A 16,978-nucleotide genomic window follows, 5' to 3' on the forward strand; every position below is an offset into this window, starting at 1 on the left:
CAGAGTTACTTAAAAGTTGTACTATTAAATACATTGCAAAACCAAATAATCTTGTCAAACTATGTAATGTAACACTGAGACGGTTAAACAGCCAAATTGCACATATACAAGACAATTTATTCTTTTTTATTTAAATTCCCTTACAAAAGATAATCCTTTGTTGCCTCTATGCTATCCTGCCAAAGTGTTTCTCTGATTTTTTCGTCATACGCATGGTCCAACAATTTTTCATTGGCCGAGTTGTAGAAATATCCTCCACTCAGTTTTGTAACTTGATCATCCAGAGAACAGAACATGACGGTCTGGGCTCCGTAGTATGGCGTCCTGCCAAAAACAGCGTGAACAACAAGAAATATTGCCCTTTGGAAGAGCGGTATTACTGTTGCATTTACTGAAAGTCCAGTATCTGTTGTACCAGGGTAAACTGCATATGTAGTGATGTTATAATCCTTTAGCTTTTGGTCGAGTCCGATTGTAAAGTGGATATTTACAAGCTTGGTTAAACTGTACATCAGCATACCCGGTATAATCGGTCCAAGTTTCTCTGATTCGTATTTGAAAGCGTCAAAGTCATACCCATTCATCCACTTGTAGGCGTCAGAGGCAAGGTTTATAATCCTGACTGGACGAGTTCTCGACTGAGATTTCATCCTTTCCATGAACAAATTTGTAAGAAGAAATGGTCCCAAATGGTTGACAGTGAAAACCTTATTGTAACCGTACTTCGACAAACCTGGCCAACCGTTAACACCAGCATTGTTAATGAGATAATCGATATACTTCTCAGTTTTAAGGACATTTTGTGCAAATAGTTTAACAGAATCAAAGTCCCCCAAGTCTAAGTGAAGGGCTCGGACATTATCATTTCCCGTCAAACTGATAATTTCACTTTTGGCCTTATTGCTTTCTTCTATATTCCTTGATGCAATGATAACAGTTGCTCCATATTTTGCAAATTCTATTGCAGTTGCTTTTCCAATTCCCCGATTTCCCCCAGTTATTATCACAGTTTTGCCGGTTAAATCTTTATCAGACTTATACACTGGGCTTCTAACTATCTTGGTTTGCCAATAGTAGGCCAAGAACAGAACCAGAACTAAGCTGACCAACTGTTTTATTGACAACATCCTAAAGTGTTTGAAAATTTTAGAAGCTTACAAATCAAAACCGTGTTGATGATTAAAAAACAAAACTGTAATTGCTAAAACTAAAATGATAACATATTTACAAGGGAGCAAATATGAGCCGAAAACTTTGCCAAATTGTATATACCGGTACTTTGATATCTGAACTTTCGCAAACTATATTTTCTTACAAACGAGCCATTACAACTAAAAAGTAGCATAAGACTTACTAGAAAGCAGGTAGAATAACAAAAACTGCTTTGAAACTGACTAATTCTTATCCAAATAGTAGGAAATTTTATAATCTTCTATGGCAGTGCTTCTTAAACTTGTTTAGTTTTGTTCACTCCTAGCATCTATCTCCAGATTTCATTCACCCTTGTCTCATGATATGATAAAATATCTCGTCTATATATAAAAGCACAAAATAAACACCCGGAATGGCCGCCCTGCTCGCAAGCTATCATCCGTTTCTGACGGTTCACCCTTATTCACCCCTTTTGGTTAGTTCACCACTGCAAAAAAATTTTAACCCTGGGGTGAACCATTCACCTGATTAAGAAACACTGTTCTATGGTATAAGCCGTTAACGAACAACAATGTTTACATATTGTAGTTGTTGTGAGTTACGCCTATCTAAAAAATTAAGAATGAACACGAAACAATTGTCTTTGCTTACTCATGCATAACCATATGACACACTTGGCTGCGAAATGCTTATTTAGTCTAGGGTTCTTAAACTGGGGTCCATGGACCCCTTGGGGGTCCGTGAATTAGTTTTAGGTGGTCCACGAAGGCCTAATTGAAGTATTATTATATATTTAAGAAGTAATCATTTTTTAAAGAAAACAGTTTAATTCAAACAAAACGGTTTTGCACTGAATGTATTTAGTCTCCATTTCACTTTCACATTTTTTAGACGAAATCAATGTCAAATATATTTGTAAGATTTATAAAAGTCGAACTGGAACTGAACCGCATATTTGAAGTTGGCCTTAACCGAAGCTCCTTAAAAAATGGCAAAAAACAGTTAATTTAAGCATGGCACCACACTTTGGCGAATAAAGTTATACGTGATAGCGCGAAGCACTAAAAACAATCTCTGATACAAGAAACTATAATGTATGAATGTATAGCCGAAAGTTTTCTGTGCTTCGACGCCACTGTCTGTTCGTTAAAACGACATGTTATCAAGGTAAAGTTATTCTTTCAGGGCGGTTTTAAAGCGCTTGGTATTAGGCAAAAAGGTTTTTGTTTGAAAAATACGCACAGAAAAGTGGCGCAGTTATCTAAAATGTCAACTTTGTGACGTCATGCCAAGGCAGCAATAATTAACTTACTCATGCGAACAATTTGAAACGCCTGAGTGGCCATGGTTCGACAAAAATCTAAAAAACTATTTTACTTTAAAGCAAATGCATGCTGTTTTTTTACACAGATAAACAGTTACGTAGTGGAATAAACTTCTACAAAATCACCATAAATATTTTATACCCCAGCCGTCAGGTTATTCATTTGTCAAACAAATTGCACTTAGCTAATATTAAAATAACAACACATGCTTTATTTTCATTGAGAAAAGCATTTTTTCTAATAACAGTCCTTGCCTTGCGTTGTCGTCAGTCCAAAATGGACCAAGAATCGGATGTAAGCACAAAGAAGAGACTTCTTTCACTTGTTAATGATGTTGACTTGGTCACAAGGTAGTTTGCCATAAAATAAAAATAGGGCTTCCATAAATACTCTTAAAAAATTTGGGCGCTGGTCTACAATCCTACCACAACGAACATTGTTTGGGTTAGGGTGCGGTTTTGGGTTTGGGTATGATAAGCAATATTATTATTTACTATAATATGCGACCCAACTCCACCCAAACACTAACCGACAGCCTAACCCAAATATTGTGTGTTGCTTTAATAATTGTTTCAACGCTTTGATAGGTTTTTAGACCGTGTCCCCGCGAGGACATTGAAAATGCCTGAATGTTTTCCTTTTTTAATTTTGTTTAGCAAAAATATGTTTTGTGTGACTTTCTAGCATGTAACCTAAATAAAGGTATACACATGATTTCTCAGTGACAGAATAAGTTATAATTAGGGCACTTATCTAGAATCCTACCACACATTCAAATAATTATTAAATTAACGTATATTATTTGGGTTAAGGTGCAGGTTCGGGTTCGGGTGGGCAAGCATTTGGATATTTATTCTCCCAGTTTGAGATTTTAGTTTTGCTGACTGTAGGTACTGGGCCTGATTTATTTTACCTTTCAAAGACTCAAAATTGACTCACATTTTGTTGGCTAACTAAATTCAATGACGAATAAATGTGCAGCTGTGTCCATAGTTGGTTCAAACTTTTATCTGGCACATGAAGTCCAGCTCTATGATTAAAAAATTGACAGTAAAATTCCCAACTAGAAAATTGCAAATCACTGACAGACATACATGTTATCAAATTGTTGATAATAGCATAATTACGCTTTCAAGGCAGTTATTCAACTTGAAATACAAAGCTTTTTTCAGGCAATTGTTTGAAACACTTTCACAACAATCAGCCCAAGGTCGTTCCGGAAATGATGAACAAAAGACTTTAAATTCAATCAGGTTCATTAAATTAAATGCAACTCTAGCGGTAATAAAAAATGTTTTTTTAAACACTTCTGCAACGTTATTTCTAGCAAGCTTTGCTCAACATTTATTATTACTATTTGCAGAGACTTTTGGAGTTACAGCTTTATCAATACTTAGAATTAATTAATAGCTTTTAATGAATTAAGGTTGTAACTCCAAAGTAAAGATTATAACAAGCCTCTTCGAAAAAAAATCTAGCACCTGTCTGTAGATTTAAACCTTCTCCGTATTTTATCACTTTGTGTATTCAAAGTAATATAAAGACATATTTGTTGGAAACGTAAATAAGTAAAAATACTGAAAGCATTTGTTTGTGAGAAAATTTCCACCGATGATATATAAAAAGACAAACGATTGCTTCTAATTAATTCAATATTTAGCCCGTTTAACTAAAAACTGATACTAAGCATGACATATTTCTTAAAATTAAAAGACATATTTGCCTCAAACTGAAATATGTATGTATGAAGAAAGCACCAGTGTTCATCTAAAGGTTTTAAATTTTGTGATTTCTTGTAAATTTTGTGATTTCTTTTAGCATGGATGTTGGACAGTTGACTGATTTGCTTTTGCAAAAAAACAACGACCTTGTTGAACTTGCCGTAACAGCAAGAAGTCAGCAAGAACTTCAAGTAAAAATTGATGAAACTCGGGCTGAGATACTCGTTCAAGATCAGGTCAGCCATTATCAGACAAATCTTTTGTAACAAATGCAATGGAGTCTAATTACATATATTGTTGCACCAACATTGTACTAAAAAGGGTTGTATAGACCATAAAACAGTGGTTCCCAACCTGGGGGTTGCAAGGGGTTGTCTGAAGGGTCGCTGTGTAGTATGTGACAAAGAAAATCTTTCTAATAAATAGGCAATATATACTAGAAGTTTAGCAGTATAGGTGAAAAAGCAACTGCAAGTCTAACATTTGTTTTTATGTGACTTTTGCTACAGTGAACAAGTCATATTTATGATGTCACCATTACACTTTTCAATTAATGAATCGGGCGTAGCTTCAGTCAGATAATATCTATTAAAAATTATTGGATGCTCAAACTTGTTGTGCAGACTTAATTCCAAAGATTTTAGCCAAATTGTAATACACTCGGTTAAGATTTTTATCCAAAATTGAGTTTTGTCAATTTAAAAATGTTTTTTTTATTGACTCTGGTTTATGTATCATACACTATAATTAGGGGGTCGCGCAAGTTAATGAAAACTTGAAAGGGATTGCAAGAACAGAAAGGCTGAGAACCACTGCTCTAAAATTTTGAAACAAAATGACAAATTTCTTAAGGAAGGTCATCCTAATTAGTTAGGTAAACTAGAAATTGAAATTTGGATTCTTTCAAGTTTAGTTTAGCTTGTTTGTGTTGTGTTATTTGATGGGTAGTAATATTTTCCTGTTAGTTATTTTTAAAGAAGAAATGCTGTACTTGACTTAATATTCCAGGTTGCCTATTAATTGCTGTAATTTTTATTTTAAACAGGCAATCAGTTTTCTCCAAAAGCATCTAAAGAGTGCAGAAGACCTTTTAGCAAAGTCATTATATCATGCCAAAGAAAAATTGAAGCAATTTGACAAGGCTAATAAGGGTATATTGTATATATTTTTCAGTTACAATTTGCATGATAAAATAGGATTATTTTTTTATAAAAGTTTAACAAAAGAGTAATTAATGTATCCCACTTTTATTTATGCATATTTTTTTTGCATTTTAGTTGTTACTTGTTACTTTAATGTACTGCACATCTTCAAATTTTAGAGTTACATAAATACAGTGTTTATTTAATTTAAAACACATTCTGTTACAGCCATTATTGTTATTTTGTTGTTTTTTGTTTACAGTTTAAATTCTTTTGTTGCAACTGCTTAGTATTAAAAGTATTGTTTTTAAATTGATGTTATAGACATTCTTGAATGATATTATTATTATTATTATGCCTAGTTGAAACTGTTCACGCCAACTAATTTTAAACCTGGCCTTGCTTGCACTAAAATCCTTAATTGATCAACTGATTTTGTTAAACCTTTCGGAAGGCACCTTGTGTACTATTTATGTGTGCCGTTATCGTTGGCCAGTACTACTCCATAAGAGCTTGATCACAGAATAAACTGTGTGTATATGTACGTTACGGTAATCTGTCATTTATTGTATGCCATTATCCTGACGAAGCCGTCTTGTATAGGACGTCAAAACGTTGATTATTTATAATAAAACTGCTGGATGAGCAACACTCGGTTATTTTAACAGTTTATATTTTATATTTTAGGTTCAGTGTTTTCGGAAGACATAATAAAATATGCCCACAAGATAAGCGCATCTTGTTCGACCGCTGCACCCATAGATTGGTCACCTGGGGATCCAAGAAGGCCGTACCCACAGGTATGCTTAGGAATATTTTAAGTTTGGGGCTAATGGAAAACAAGCCGACTGGTTAAAATTGGTGATAATCACGATTTAAAGATCAACACATATCAAATATATTTTACTAGCATCAGGTTTTACATCTTTTTTACATTAAATTTATCATTTTAAAGATGATTGCTAGTGTAGCTATAGGAAGAAAAGTATACTTTGAAAAAAAATCTGATTTGATTTGTTTCAACATATTTTAATAAGGTGCTAGTAATTTTTAAGGTCAAATTATTACAAACATTTTAGTATTACTGTGTTTCTCAACCTTTTCCTGACAAACCCAGTGACCGAACCGAATTAAACGCCTCTCCAGTTTTGTGTTTTTTAGTTTCTATTTGTCACTTTTAGTTTTCTAGTTCGTAACAAGTTGGAAATAATTGCTCTATTACCTAAAAAAAAGTTTTTTGTTTAAGGACATTGAAATGAGATGTGGTTGGTTAGGTCAACTGAATAACCTTGGAAATAATGCAATGGATTCCGATCCGAATCTTAAACCTCCAGTTCAGTTTGGGACAGGTTTGTGAATTATTTCTTTGAAATTATTGAAAATGACAAATTATACATCCTTTTTGTTTTCCTAATCCAGATGGAATTCAAATACCAAGCTTTACAAACTACGACTCTCAGGTAACTTTCTTTGTACGTACCAAAAGTTTGCTGATAAAGATATGCTTGTATTCCCAAATTAATTTGTTTCAAAAAAATATCTTAAAATCGTTTTTTCTTTTGTTAAAGTTATGTTTTTAATTTTTTTATTAAAAGGTTTAAATAGAAAATAAATGTATTTTACACTTAGTACAATTAAATGTGTCATTTTTTCCAGGATAACCAGCAAGACCTTGCTTTGATGAACGAAGCAAAAGCTCAAGATGATGTCGATGTAATGTCTTCAGATTCTTCCACCTCCGACTCATCCGATTCAAGTTTCGGAAATGACTGATAGCTATATTTTTAATCTGGTGGACGCTACGGGAACTTTTAACGAGAATTGCGGAATTCTGTAAAGAAAGCAGTTCTGTTTTAAGAAGGGAGAAGGGAAATTAAACTTTAATTTACTTGGAAGTTGGAAATGTTGCGGACCTTTTTAAGAACGTTAACACTTGTTGGTGCTAGACTGAACTGCACCAATTTGAAACAAACATTGCCTCTTAATTTGAAATCCGGAAGTGTACAATTTTTTTCAAACGTATCATGCTAAAAATATGGTTACTTAATTTACTACCCATCCTAGTTTAAGATGCTAAACTGGACTAGAACATTTTAAGTTGGGTTTTTGTAAAATTTTCAGCAAATAATGTTAACAGTTATCATGAGTAAAACTACTTATTTCTTTAATATGTCTTATAAAACGTTGAAATATTTAATGTAATTAATTTTAGAAGTAAATATTGTTTAAAAACTTGAGTGTGTTTATTTTCTGATGCTGCTAAATTTGTTACAGAAAAAACGATTTTAAGTAACAGTAATGTAGAAATGCACATTTGCACTTACACTTATAATGGAATCTGCTAATCAAAGAAAAAGGGGCTTTGAAAATTCTGTTTTGGAGAAGGACTTCACGATTTCTGACCAATTGAACTCATCCATAAGAAATGCCATTTTTTCTTCCTATAGTTCTTCCAAACGATTAAAGGTTGGTAATAGCATTGTTTATTGTTTAAGTTAAATTGTAACAAATATTGACTTTTTAGGTATTAACAACAATGACCTAACATTTTACTATGATGCAAAATTATGCCACATGTGCCAAACTTGTTGTCAGGCTGGCAGAATCTTGCCAGCCTTCTGGTCACAAGCATTTTTGACCTAAATTCTTCGGTTTTTGGTCGCGCCCCTAAACTTAAATAATGTGATAATAAACAATCTATATGCCTTACACTGGCGTTTTCTCACTTAACAACGTGCTTCACACAATCGTAACTTTTTTCAAACTGGCAACAAAATTAATTTCTGCCAATTGTAGTGTGTATATGTTATTACATATTTAAACCGCAAGGTATTTTGTAAATTGAATCTTGAAAAAATACAAATTTTCCCCCCAAAAAAGTACAAAATTTTCCAAAAAAATTTTTTTTTTTCTCAAATTTTTTTTTGCACCAATTTCTTCAGTTTTCTGGCTGATTCTTTGACCGACATAGTCGCCGTGTCCCCAGCATTCTGCCATACTGCTTGTTATGTCCAAAAATTTGCGTTTTTGTGTTATACATATTTTACATTCTTTTAGTCTGAATAAAAATATAAATTTATCTGTCATATTTAAACTTGGTTTATCAGTCGGTAAATACTTTTATTTTTGTTTTCAAAGATTCAACAGGAATTTTACAGAAAGCGAGTACATGAATCACCACAGGATAACTCACAGAATGCCAAGAAAAAGTTGATGTGCTCAACACCAACTGTGTACGTTATTCCTTACATGCTAATTATATTTTGACTAGAAAAAACTTCGCCTTGGAAATCCTCATTGCACCCTAAAAAAAAAAAAAAAAAGTTTTTGCACCTTAACAATATAAAAGCGTTTATTGCTTTGCCCCGAGGTATAACATTTCTAATCTAGCTTTTGTATTGGAAGTAACACCTCTCCAACCTGAAACTTTAACACAATAAACGAACTGCGTGATGTTCTTAGGGTTATGACAGTATGACGTCATGTTTAATTGTAACTTTGTGACATTATATCGAAATTTTTGTTGTTGTTACAGTTGTTTCATTTAGTTTCCTCATAGCTATTTTGCTTAAATTTGAAGTTTTATAATTAATTAATAAAAATGTTCCTATTACATTGAAATGGCAGCCAATTGTTTTTTTTTATGTGCAGCACTCCAATTTGTGAATCTATTGTAAAAGCTACAAAGGCTTCTCAGGGTGATTCTAGAAGAAAGAAGCTAAAAGAAAGTATGATTTATATAAAGATTATTGTATTTTTAATAAACCATTTTCTTGGTCCACATTAGTCTCTAAACTACAAAAACGTATAAACGTTAAACTTATTAAAAATTTATGTACACTATGTACGGTTCTGTAATCTAGCTTAGTAATGAATTCTAAAGCCAAAAAGGTCGAGTAAATCTACATCACCTTGATTCCTATTGTGTTCCACCTTTGACAAGTGAGATTTGGACATATTTTAGCCACATAAACTGAAGATGATACAAGTTTTCATCGAAACGTCTTCACCAATAAGATAATTTAGATTCAGTCGACCTTTTTGGCTTATACATTGGTTGTATCAAGCTAAATGCCACCTCCTCCATGTAAGTGCGACCCTATGCAATAAAGTTGGCAAAACACTTTTGAAATTTAAATTAAAAACTATATACATACAAACGTTTATGCATGTGTTAAGCGGTCACATGCTTCCACTGGCAATGTTTAAGTCAAATTTTGTTTTTTCCTTTTTGTTGTGAATATATAAAACTTTGTTGCAGAGGCCTCCAAACCACGCTTATTCCACTTCAAGCAAGGTCCAACCGCCAAACTGAAGCGAAACTCGCTGTTTTGTGCAACAGAGAAAAAGCCATCCTTGGTGACTTGCATTTTCTTTTTCTTGCAGTAAACCTAAGCTAATGCCATATGATCTAAAAGTAAATCCTTGCTAATGCTGCAACTGTAACCTTGTAGATTAAGATTATGCACTGCTACAGCAATACTGACTAATTTTTGACCGATATTCTGCCGATATATCAGTATCGGTAATTTTGAGCCGATACTTTTGCCAATATGCTGTTATGAAATATGGTACAGCTTTTTCTACAAAACACACAATTTTTTTTTGGCTAAAAAAAACTCGTTTAGCATCATGCAAAGCTAATATGCAAAACAAGACTTACACTGAAATGTCATTTGGATTTTATTTTTCCTGAATTTAAATTGTTGCCATATCCCAATTATATAAAAAAAAAAAACGGTATCGGCCATAGGGTATCGGTGGGCAAAAACGTAACATATCGGGTATCGGTATTGGCCCAAAGGAGTTAGTTCGATCGATGTCTAATAACAAATGTTAAAATTAGAAGAGACAATTTTTAGTATTAAAGTCGTAGTTTAATTTATTGAATAATGTTACACATGTTTTTAAGAGTTCCTTATCAATTTAAATGCCTAAATGCTTTCACCAATAATTTGTTTTGTTGCTGCTATTTTACCATAAATATAGCATTACAGCAACTGTAGCACCCCTAAGTCACATTGTTTTGCTTTTTAGCTGAAATACGCGCAAGAAATGACGTATGAAGATATCACAGCCGACCGCCAGGAACCTTCAATATTCGATGAAATACTGAACACTGAAAGTGGTACGTTTTTAATAGGTCCCCAAAAACGTAATACAAGGAAGAGCATATTAAAAATAATATTGATATTGACACAAAAAACGAACAAATCGTTTCGATGGTTGTTAAACTAAAATAAATTTTTTTTTTTTTTATGTTTTATAACAGCTCCAGACGAACAAAGTTTTGTAAATCCGGTGTGTAACCACTAGTGGAGTAATGGGTGTTTACGGTTTGCCTACATGGCCAATAAAGTAGTTTAAATCGATTGAGCAATAAAATAATACAAAACTGGTAAATTAAATTTAAGAATGCCATCCTAAACACTACGCAAAGTTTTAAAATTCCATAAACGCCAGGCAAAAAAAGTCCAAAACTCGAATTATAATAAAAAAAAATACAAACTCGCTGTATAATCACTATATGTGTATGCGTAATTCGAGCTATCTGGGCAAATATGCAATACCAAATAAATGCGTTTAACATACCTTTTTCTGCCTAACATATATACTAATTAATTTATATTAATTTCCCAACAGATCCCGAAACCAAACCAGATTCAACTGGCACCTCATCCTCGCTGTCAATCAAAGCTACAACTGGACAACTCACAACCTCGAAACCGTCTCTCACCAGAACCAAGTCACTCGAAGTCCTACCAAAACAACTGGGCACCTCTACAGTGGCTTCAGTGATCGAACCCCAAGCTAAGAAACCCCAAGCAGCCCCTTCTACAACGTCAAAGGGTGGTTCACTACTTGAGGCCGTTCTGCGACGGAATTTGCCACCGACAACCGTTCAAATCGCCGCCCCTAATAAGCAGAAACTAACCCGGAGCACTGCTGGTAGTCATAGTGGAACTTTAACTGCACAGAGTATTCCACAACAGACGGCTAACGCATCGGCACCGACTCCGATTCTTCAGGCACAAGTATCCAGTTCGCAAACGCCAAGCGTTCTAAGTTCGCTTCAAACTCAGTCAAACCCGGGTTTAAAGTCTCTTCCGAATCTTCTAAGCACTAGCTCTACTCCAGTTAGCGCCCCACAAACCAGTACCCCCGTTACGGGCGCTTTCAACTTCGGTTCAACCCCTAAAACCCAGGCCCCATCTATCGGTGGTTTCACCCCTGGCATCATACCCCAAATAAATAACCCATCTGGTGGTGGTTTTAACTTCGGAACGTCCACTAACACCCAGAGTAGCAACCCCACTGGGGTAATTTTGAACCAGCAGGCAACAGCCCCAGCTGGGGGCATTGCAAGTTTCGGTACTATCCCTACAACAGCAGTCGGGGGTAATTTAGCAGCAAGTTCAGCAACTTTGACTAATACAACAAACGCTGGAGGTTTCAGTTTTGGGACTACCCCTAACACCCAAACCAGCGCCCAAAATACCGGAGGTTTTAAATTTGGGTCTGCCCCTAAAACCCAATCAACTACCCCAAATACTGGGGTTTTTAATCCCGGGTCAAACCTCCAGACTCAATCAGCTGCCTCAAACACCGGAGGTTTCAGCTTTGGGACTGCACCCCAAACCCAAGCAAATGCCCCAACAACTGGGGGTTTTGCTTTTGGTACTGTCCCTAAAACCCAGGCCAGTGCCCCAACTGGGGGTTTTAATTTTGGGTCTAAACCACAAAGTCAACCCAATTCCACTTCTGCTGGTTTTAATTCCGGTTCTATTTCTCAAAATCAAACAAGCGCTCCAAATACTGGTGGTTTCAGCTTTGGAACAACCCCTACAACACAATCCACTGCCCCCAGTACTGGGGGTTTTAGTTTTGGTACCGCCCCTAAAACCCAGGCCAGTGCCCAAAGTGGGGGTTTTAATTTCGGATCTAACCCCCAAACTCAACCCAGTTCCACTTCTGGTGGTTTCAATTTCGGAAATGCCCCGAAAACTCAATCAGCTGCCCCATCCACTGGTGGTTTTAGTTTTGGGACAACCCCTAAAACTCAACCCAGTACTCAAAACCCTGGGGGGTTTAATTTCAGTACTGCCCCTAAACCCCAAGCAAATGCCCCAATTTCTGGGGGCTTTAATTTTGGATCTACCCCCCAAGAACAGAGCTCTAATCCAGGTGGTTTTAATTTCGGGGCTACTCCTCAAGCCCCAGGGGCATCCCCTTTTTCCACTAACCCCCAACCCCAACCCAGCGCCCCAGGTGGGTTCACCTTTGGGTCAACCCCCAATGTCCAGAAAACCGCCCTAAGCCAGCCCCAGTTTGGGTTCGGTTCCGCCTCAAGTAACCAAGGCAACACGGCTGGAGGGTTCGGCTTTGGAACCCCAACTAAGGCCCCTGAAAACAAGCCGGCGGCTTTTAATTTCGGCTCCAGCCAAACCCCAGCCCCAGGTGGCGCTTCCCCCTTTAATTTTGGGGCTTCAAACCCACCGCAAGGCAACAACACAACGCCGTTCAAATCTTTCCCTGGACCTTCTGGTTCACCCGCCTTTGGTAAGTGTTTTTTTGTTTTGTGGCCCTTTTTCTACTTTATAAAGCAAAATGCGAAAATCTTGATCACGCGCTTTTACCTCGAATAAAAGTAATCCGATTTTTCTCTTTATCTGCTTTTGGTAAGTGTTTGTTGCCCTTTTCTACTCTATAAAGCTTGATCCTTTCAACTTTGTGTAAGACCCTGTCTCTTTAAAAGCCCGTTTACAATACAGCTGAACTGAGCTGAGCAAAGCGTAATTTGCATTTAAATTCTATTGTGGCGAGCGTTTCACGCTTTCCTAAACTCAAGCCCCGTGCAGCTGAAAAACAATACGCTTTGGAGCGATTTTCACGCTTTGCTAAACTCAAGCCCAGTGCAGCTATAGAAAAACGTTACGTTTTGGAGCGATTTTTACGCCCAGCTCAGCTCAGCGCAGCTGTAGTGTAAACGGGCCTTAAATGTATCTGCTGTCAAACCTTAACCCGACATTTCTAATATACGCTTTAAACATTTTATTTTTTTCGTCTATTTTTGTTCTAAACATGCTAATTCAAATCTTTACAGGAGTTGGATGTATTTTAAATTGAATCCTGTTCGTTTGCGTTTTCTAGTATTTATTATTGCGTCACAACACTGTGACAATGTTGCTGTTGCAACAACTGATACATAATCCACTTATTTTTGACCTAACATATTTTGCTTTGTAAAAGGTCGAAGTTCGACTCCAACCAACGCGAGTCCCGGTTTCAACATCGGGAATGCCCCTTCGGCCCCAGCCAGAAGCAGGCCGCGATCCAAAGCGACTCGACGCTTGCGACAATAGCCATTGTTCTGGCGTTCTAAAAATATAAGCGCTGTTCAAATAGTTTGTTGTTGTTTGTTTTTAAACAAGCAAAGTTCGGATGAACATTTTTAAAGGTCGGTTCTAAAATGAGCGCAAATTCTGGTTCGTTGTTCTGTTCATGCAAACCAGGCTTGGGACAGCTTATTTGCTGAAAAAAGTTTGATATAACCACTACTTAAGCTAGTCAGAGAATACTTTTGCACTGTCTCAATTGAGAAAGGTGCACACTATTAATGGTTGTAGTAAGATGTTAAATCTCTGCACAGCCACGGATGTAGGGTTTTTGGTTGAGTGGAGCAGGACAACTATTTTCAGAAAAGACTTCATAACGTGACGTCACAAATTATATCAAAATCTAACGTTACAAAGTTACATCAAAATAAGACGTCATAAAGAAGCCACATTAGGAAGAGCACACAGTTCGTTAATTTATTAACTTTCAGTTTCGAGTTATGTTACTTTCAATACAAAAGTTACATTTCAAAGATGTTATCGATTAAGGCTAAGCCAAGTTGCCCAAACCTTCATTTTCGAGGCTGCGATGAGACGCACGAGCACGACTATGGGCTAAAATGACACTATCAAAATTGGCCGAGACGCAGTATAAACGTAATTATAGTTGGCGGGAAAAAGAAACAAATTTGCATCGTTTAAATGGGCAGAAATACTGTTTGGGGGGACCATGGTCTCTTGGACACGCCCTTGCCTCTGTATTATAACAGGCTAAGATTGTCAGATGAAGAACATTCGTGAAGTCTTGTGTGCTGGTTTTGTAGATACTCACAACATGAATTCTGTTTTAATAACTAAGTAGAGTTTACTTCACTTTTGAATCACAAACCCTATTTTAAAATCTTATTTATCTTACGTAGGCTACCCCTAATTTTTTTAACACTTACCCTACCCAATAAATTACTATTACAAACAACGCCTTTAATTATAAATACAAATTAGCTTTTAATGCAATATTTTAGTCAAAATAAAAAGTAGGCTACGTTTTAGTTACATTGAAAAACTGTTGCTATACATTTAAAAAAACAGTTAGTTTTATTACCGTAGTACCCCTATAACTATTTGTTAATTTGTTTGAAGCCACTTTTCCATAAATCGAATCTTTGAAAGAACAAGACTTGTTATAAGACGTAATGGAACACCAATAAAAATTCTTAGTGCCAAGAATGCCTCTGTCAAGACCTTGCCTTTAGTAGATGTTGGAGTATGGCTTGATTGCCACACGAACACGTCTCCTGGTTCGTTGTTGGCTTGCATAGAATGCACAGCAGTAATTCCAAGATTGTCTATAATCGTTGATATGCCGAAATTCGCTGATGCTAGGACTAACAAAATGGTCGAATGCCGTTCTCTTTATAATAGCCTCAAATGAGCCGTTCTGAAGTCTGATCTGTTGAGTAGTTACTGCACGAGTTTTGAAATACGAATCCACAAAGGGGCACAATTTGTATTTTCAAGTAGACGATCGGAAGCAATTTGCTCTCTTGACGTGCCTGCATTGAACGGGACATGAATTCGCCAGGAAGGTCTTGGAGCTGGCGGGAGGTACAGTTCGTAAGAATCTTCGGATTCCAGAGAACGTTCGTGGCTATTTCTTCTGTAAGTGCTTCATCTTTCCGATGGATATTTTTTCCTTGGTGGTGATCTTCTGCTTGGTGGTGATCTAGATCTTTTGGGCGATCTGGATCCTGAAATTCGTCTGATTAAAGGTGGCGTTCTAGGAGCTCGAGATGGCTTCCTCAACTGTCTTTTCGCTGTATATTTAGCAGCTGATGAAGTAGATGCTTGAAGTCTATCAAGATTAATGAAAGGTTTACGTATCTTCTTGACTGGAGAATTTTTGCTTGAGTCTGAGCTTGCGGAACTGATTGGCGAGAACTCTGATACTCGGCGTACAAAGCTTGTTTATTCCGCTTGCAGCGACTGGGGTGAATAACCCCTATCTGGTTCAGTCACAAAAGCACTCGAGTTTGATTTCTGGGTAAAAGCCATTTTATATTGATTGAACACGCTATTTATAGACGAGAATCAGTTAACAAAATTTCTGCAAACAAAGAAGGATTTACGTCATTAATTCTTACAATATCTAATAAAAGGTCACGTGACAAGGGCGGATCCCTCAAAACCTTCTTTGCACTTATTTCTGACACGAAACATACAATTTTTACGTCAAAACGCGATTGCGAAACAGCCTCTGACTTCAGTTAAATGACAACAGTTTGAATACCACACGACCGGGGAAACTGATTTATGTTTACACCGCGGCGTGGATCGGCGTTTTGAAAACATATGCTAAAACGGATGTAAATGCCTTGACGCATAAAAATTGGTGTCAAAAAAATTGAATCTTGCACATTCGCTGCAAGAATAACGCAAACATTGTAATGCGGGTGCAAGAAATTTAGGCCATAGATATTTACTGAAAATTTTCCGTTACGACACAACGATTAAAACAAAAATTCTCTGTGTAAACAGCAACATGACGAAGTGGCTGCTATATCTTAAACCTTTTTGATGGTTTATAAAAGAGGATAAACATTGGCAAAGAAAGAGTCCTTTATAAGTAGCCTACAATTTATTGCCGATCTTAACTTGCGAACATGGGCTTATATAAAAGATTCAACTAAACTAAAAATCTTAACGCTGGTATAAGTGAAATATAAACAAAATAAAACTAAACGTGATGTAAAGCTTTTACTGCCACTATAGAGTATCCTAATCAGCAAATTATAATTCTACTATAGCCTAAAAAACTATTTCGTCAACCTAACGGTTTTAATAAAAAGCAGCCTATCTATCAATTGGTTTCACAAAAATTAGGAGTTGACTTAAACACGTTGGATTAAAGCAGCGTTTCTCAACCAGTGGGCCATGGCTCAATGGTGGGCCATAAGAACATTTGAATTGGGCCACAGATCAATTTAAAAAAGCTAGATTTAGTTTCGTGTCACTATATTTAATTTTACAGGAATAATGGCTTGGGGAGGAATAAAAAAGGAATATAAATTTATTGTTCAGCCGCAAGTAACTCACTAATGCACGGTTGAATAAATGATCTGTCTTATGGGCCACGAAAGAAAAAAGGTTGAGAACCACTGGATTAAACTAACTCTACGCAAAATAAGGACATAGATATTTTTACAGCCATAAAAATGTTATGTACACACAAAGCGATTAACCCTAATGTAGATCGTTAATCCAAACATCACATTCAGAACAGTCGCTTTTCCTATTTATAATTC

General features: G+C 36.1%; 3 protein-coding genes across 3 annotated transcripts; 2 read left to right on the plus strand and 1 right to left on the minus strand.

Annotated features, from left to right (window-relative positions):
• Positions 1–140: 140 nt before the first annotated feature.
• On the minus strand, positions 141–1,127 carry LOC146146647 (retinol dehydrogenase 11-like). Its single transcript, XM_083386937.1, has one exon. The coding sequence runs from the start codon at positions 1,125–1,127 to the stop codon at positions 141–143; it is 987 nt and encodes a 328-aa protein (XP_083243063.1).
• A 1,507-nt stretch (positions 1,128–2,634) lies between these two features.
• On the plus strand, positions 2,635–7,540 carry LOC146146648 (mediator of RNA polymerase II transcription subunit 4-like). The gene is made up of 8 exons (XM_083387142.1): positions 2,635–2,827; positions 3,650–3,730; positions 4,296–4,434; positions 5,244–5,349; positions 6,028–6,140; positions 6,587–6,689; positions 6,760–6,800; positions 6,997–7,540. The coding sequence occupies exons 1-8, from the start codon at positions 2,754–2,756 to the stop codon at positions 7,111–7,113; spliced, it is 774 nt and encodes a 257-aa protein (XP_083243268.1). The 5' UTR covers positions 2,635–2,753; the 3' UTR covers positions 7,114–7,540.
• Positions 7,541–7,625: 85 nt separating this feature from the next.
• LOC146146649 (uncharacterized) lies at positions 7,626–13,727 on the plus strand. The gene is made up of 7 exons (XM_083386946.1): positions 7,626–7,806; positions 8,479–8,573; positions 8,992–9,068; positions 9,602–9,699; positions 10,378–10,468; positions 10,984–12,900; positions 13,591–13,727. The coding sequence occupies exons 1-7, from the start codon at positions 7,672–7,674 to the stop codon at positions 13,701–13,703; spliced, it is 2,526 nt and encodes an 841-aa protein (XP_083243072.1). The 5' UTR covers positions 7,626–7,671; the 3' UTR covers positions 13,704–13,727.
• Positions 13,728–16,978: the final 3,251 nt, after the last annotated feature.

The sequence above is a fragment of the Ascidiella aspersa genome, chromosome 4, assembly GCF_963924565.1.
Source record: "Ascidiella aspersa chromosome 4, kaAscAspe10.2, whole genome shotgun sequence".
Taxonomy (NCBI): Eukaryota; Metazoa; Chordata; class Ascidiacea; order Phlebobranchia; family Ascidiidae; genus Ascidiella; species Ascidiella aspersa.

What these genes read in the sequence shown, in the direction of transcription:
- LOC146146647 (XM_083386937.1), bottom strand. Translation starts at nt 1,127, where the DNA reads ATGTTGTCAATAAAACAGTTGGTCAGCTTAGTTCTGGTTCTGTTCTTG.
- LOC146146648 (XM_083387142.1), top strand. Translation starts at nt 2,754, where the DNA reads ATGGACCAAGAATCGGATGTAAGCACAAAGAAGAGACTTCTTTCACTT. An exon ending in ATTTGACAAGGCTAATAAGG is followed by an intron (nt 5,350 to 6,027) that starts GTATATTGTATA and finishes TTTATATTTTAG; the next exon opens with GTTCAGTGTTTTCGGAAGAC. An exon ending in TCCAGTTCAGTTTGGGACAG is followed by an intron (nt 6,690 to 6,759) that starts GTTTGTGAATTA and finishes TTCCTAATCCAG; the next exon opens with ATGGAATTCAAATACCAAGC.
- LOC146146649 (XM_083386946.1), top strand. Translation starts at nt 7,672, where the DNA reads ATGGAATCTGCTAATCAAAGAAAAAGGGGCTTTGAAAATTCTGTTTTG. An exon ending in GTTCTTCCAAACGATTAAAG is followed by an intron (nt 7,807 to 8,478) that starts GTTGGTAATAGC and finishes TTGTTTTCAAAG; the next exon opens with ATTCAACAGGAATTTTACAG. An exon ending in ATGTGCTCAACACCAACTGT is followed by an intron (nt 8,574 to 8,991) that starts GTACGTTATTCC and finishes TTTTATGTGCAG; the next exon opens with CACTCCAATTTGTGAATCTA.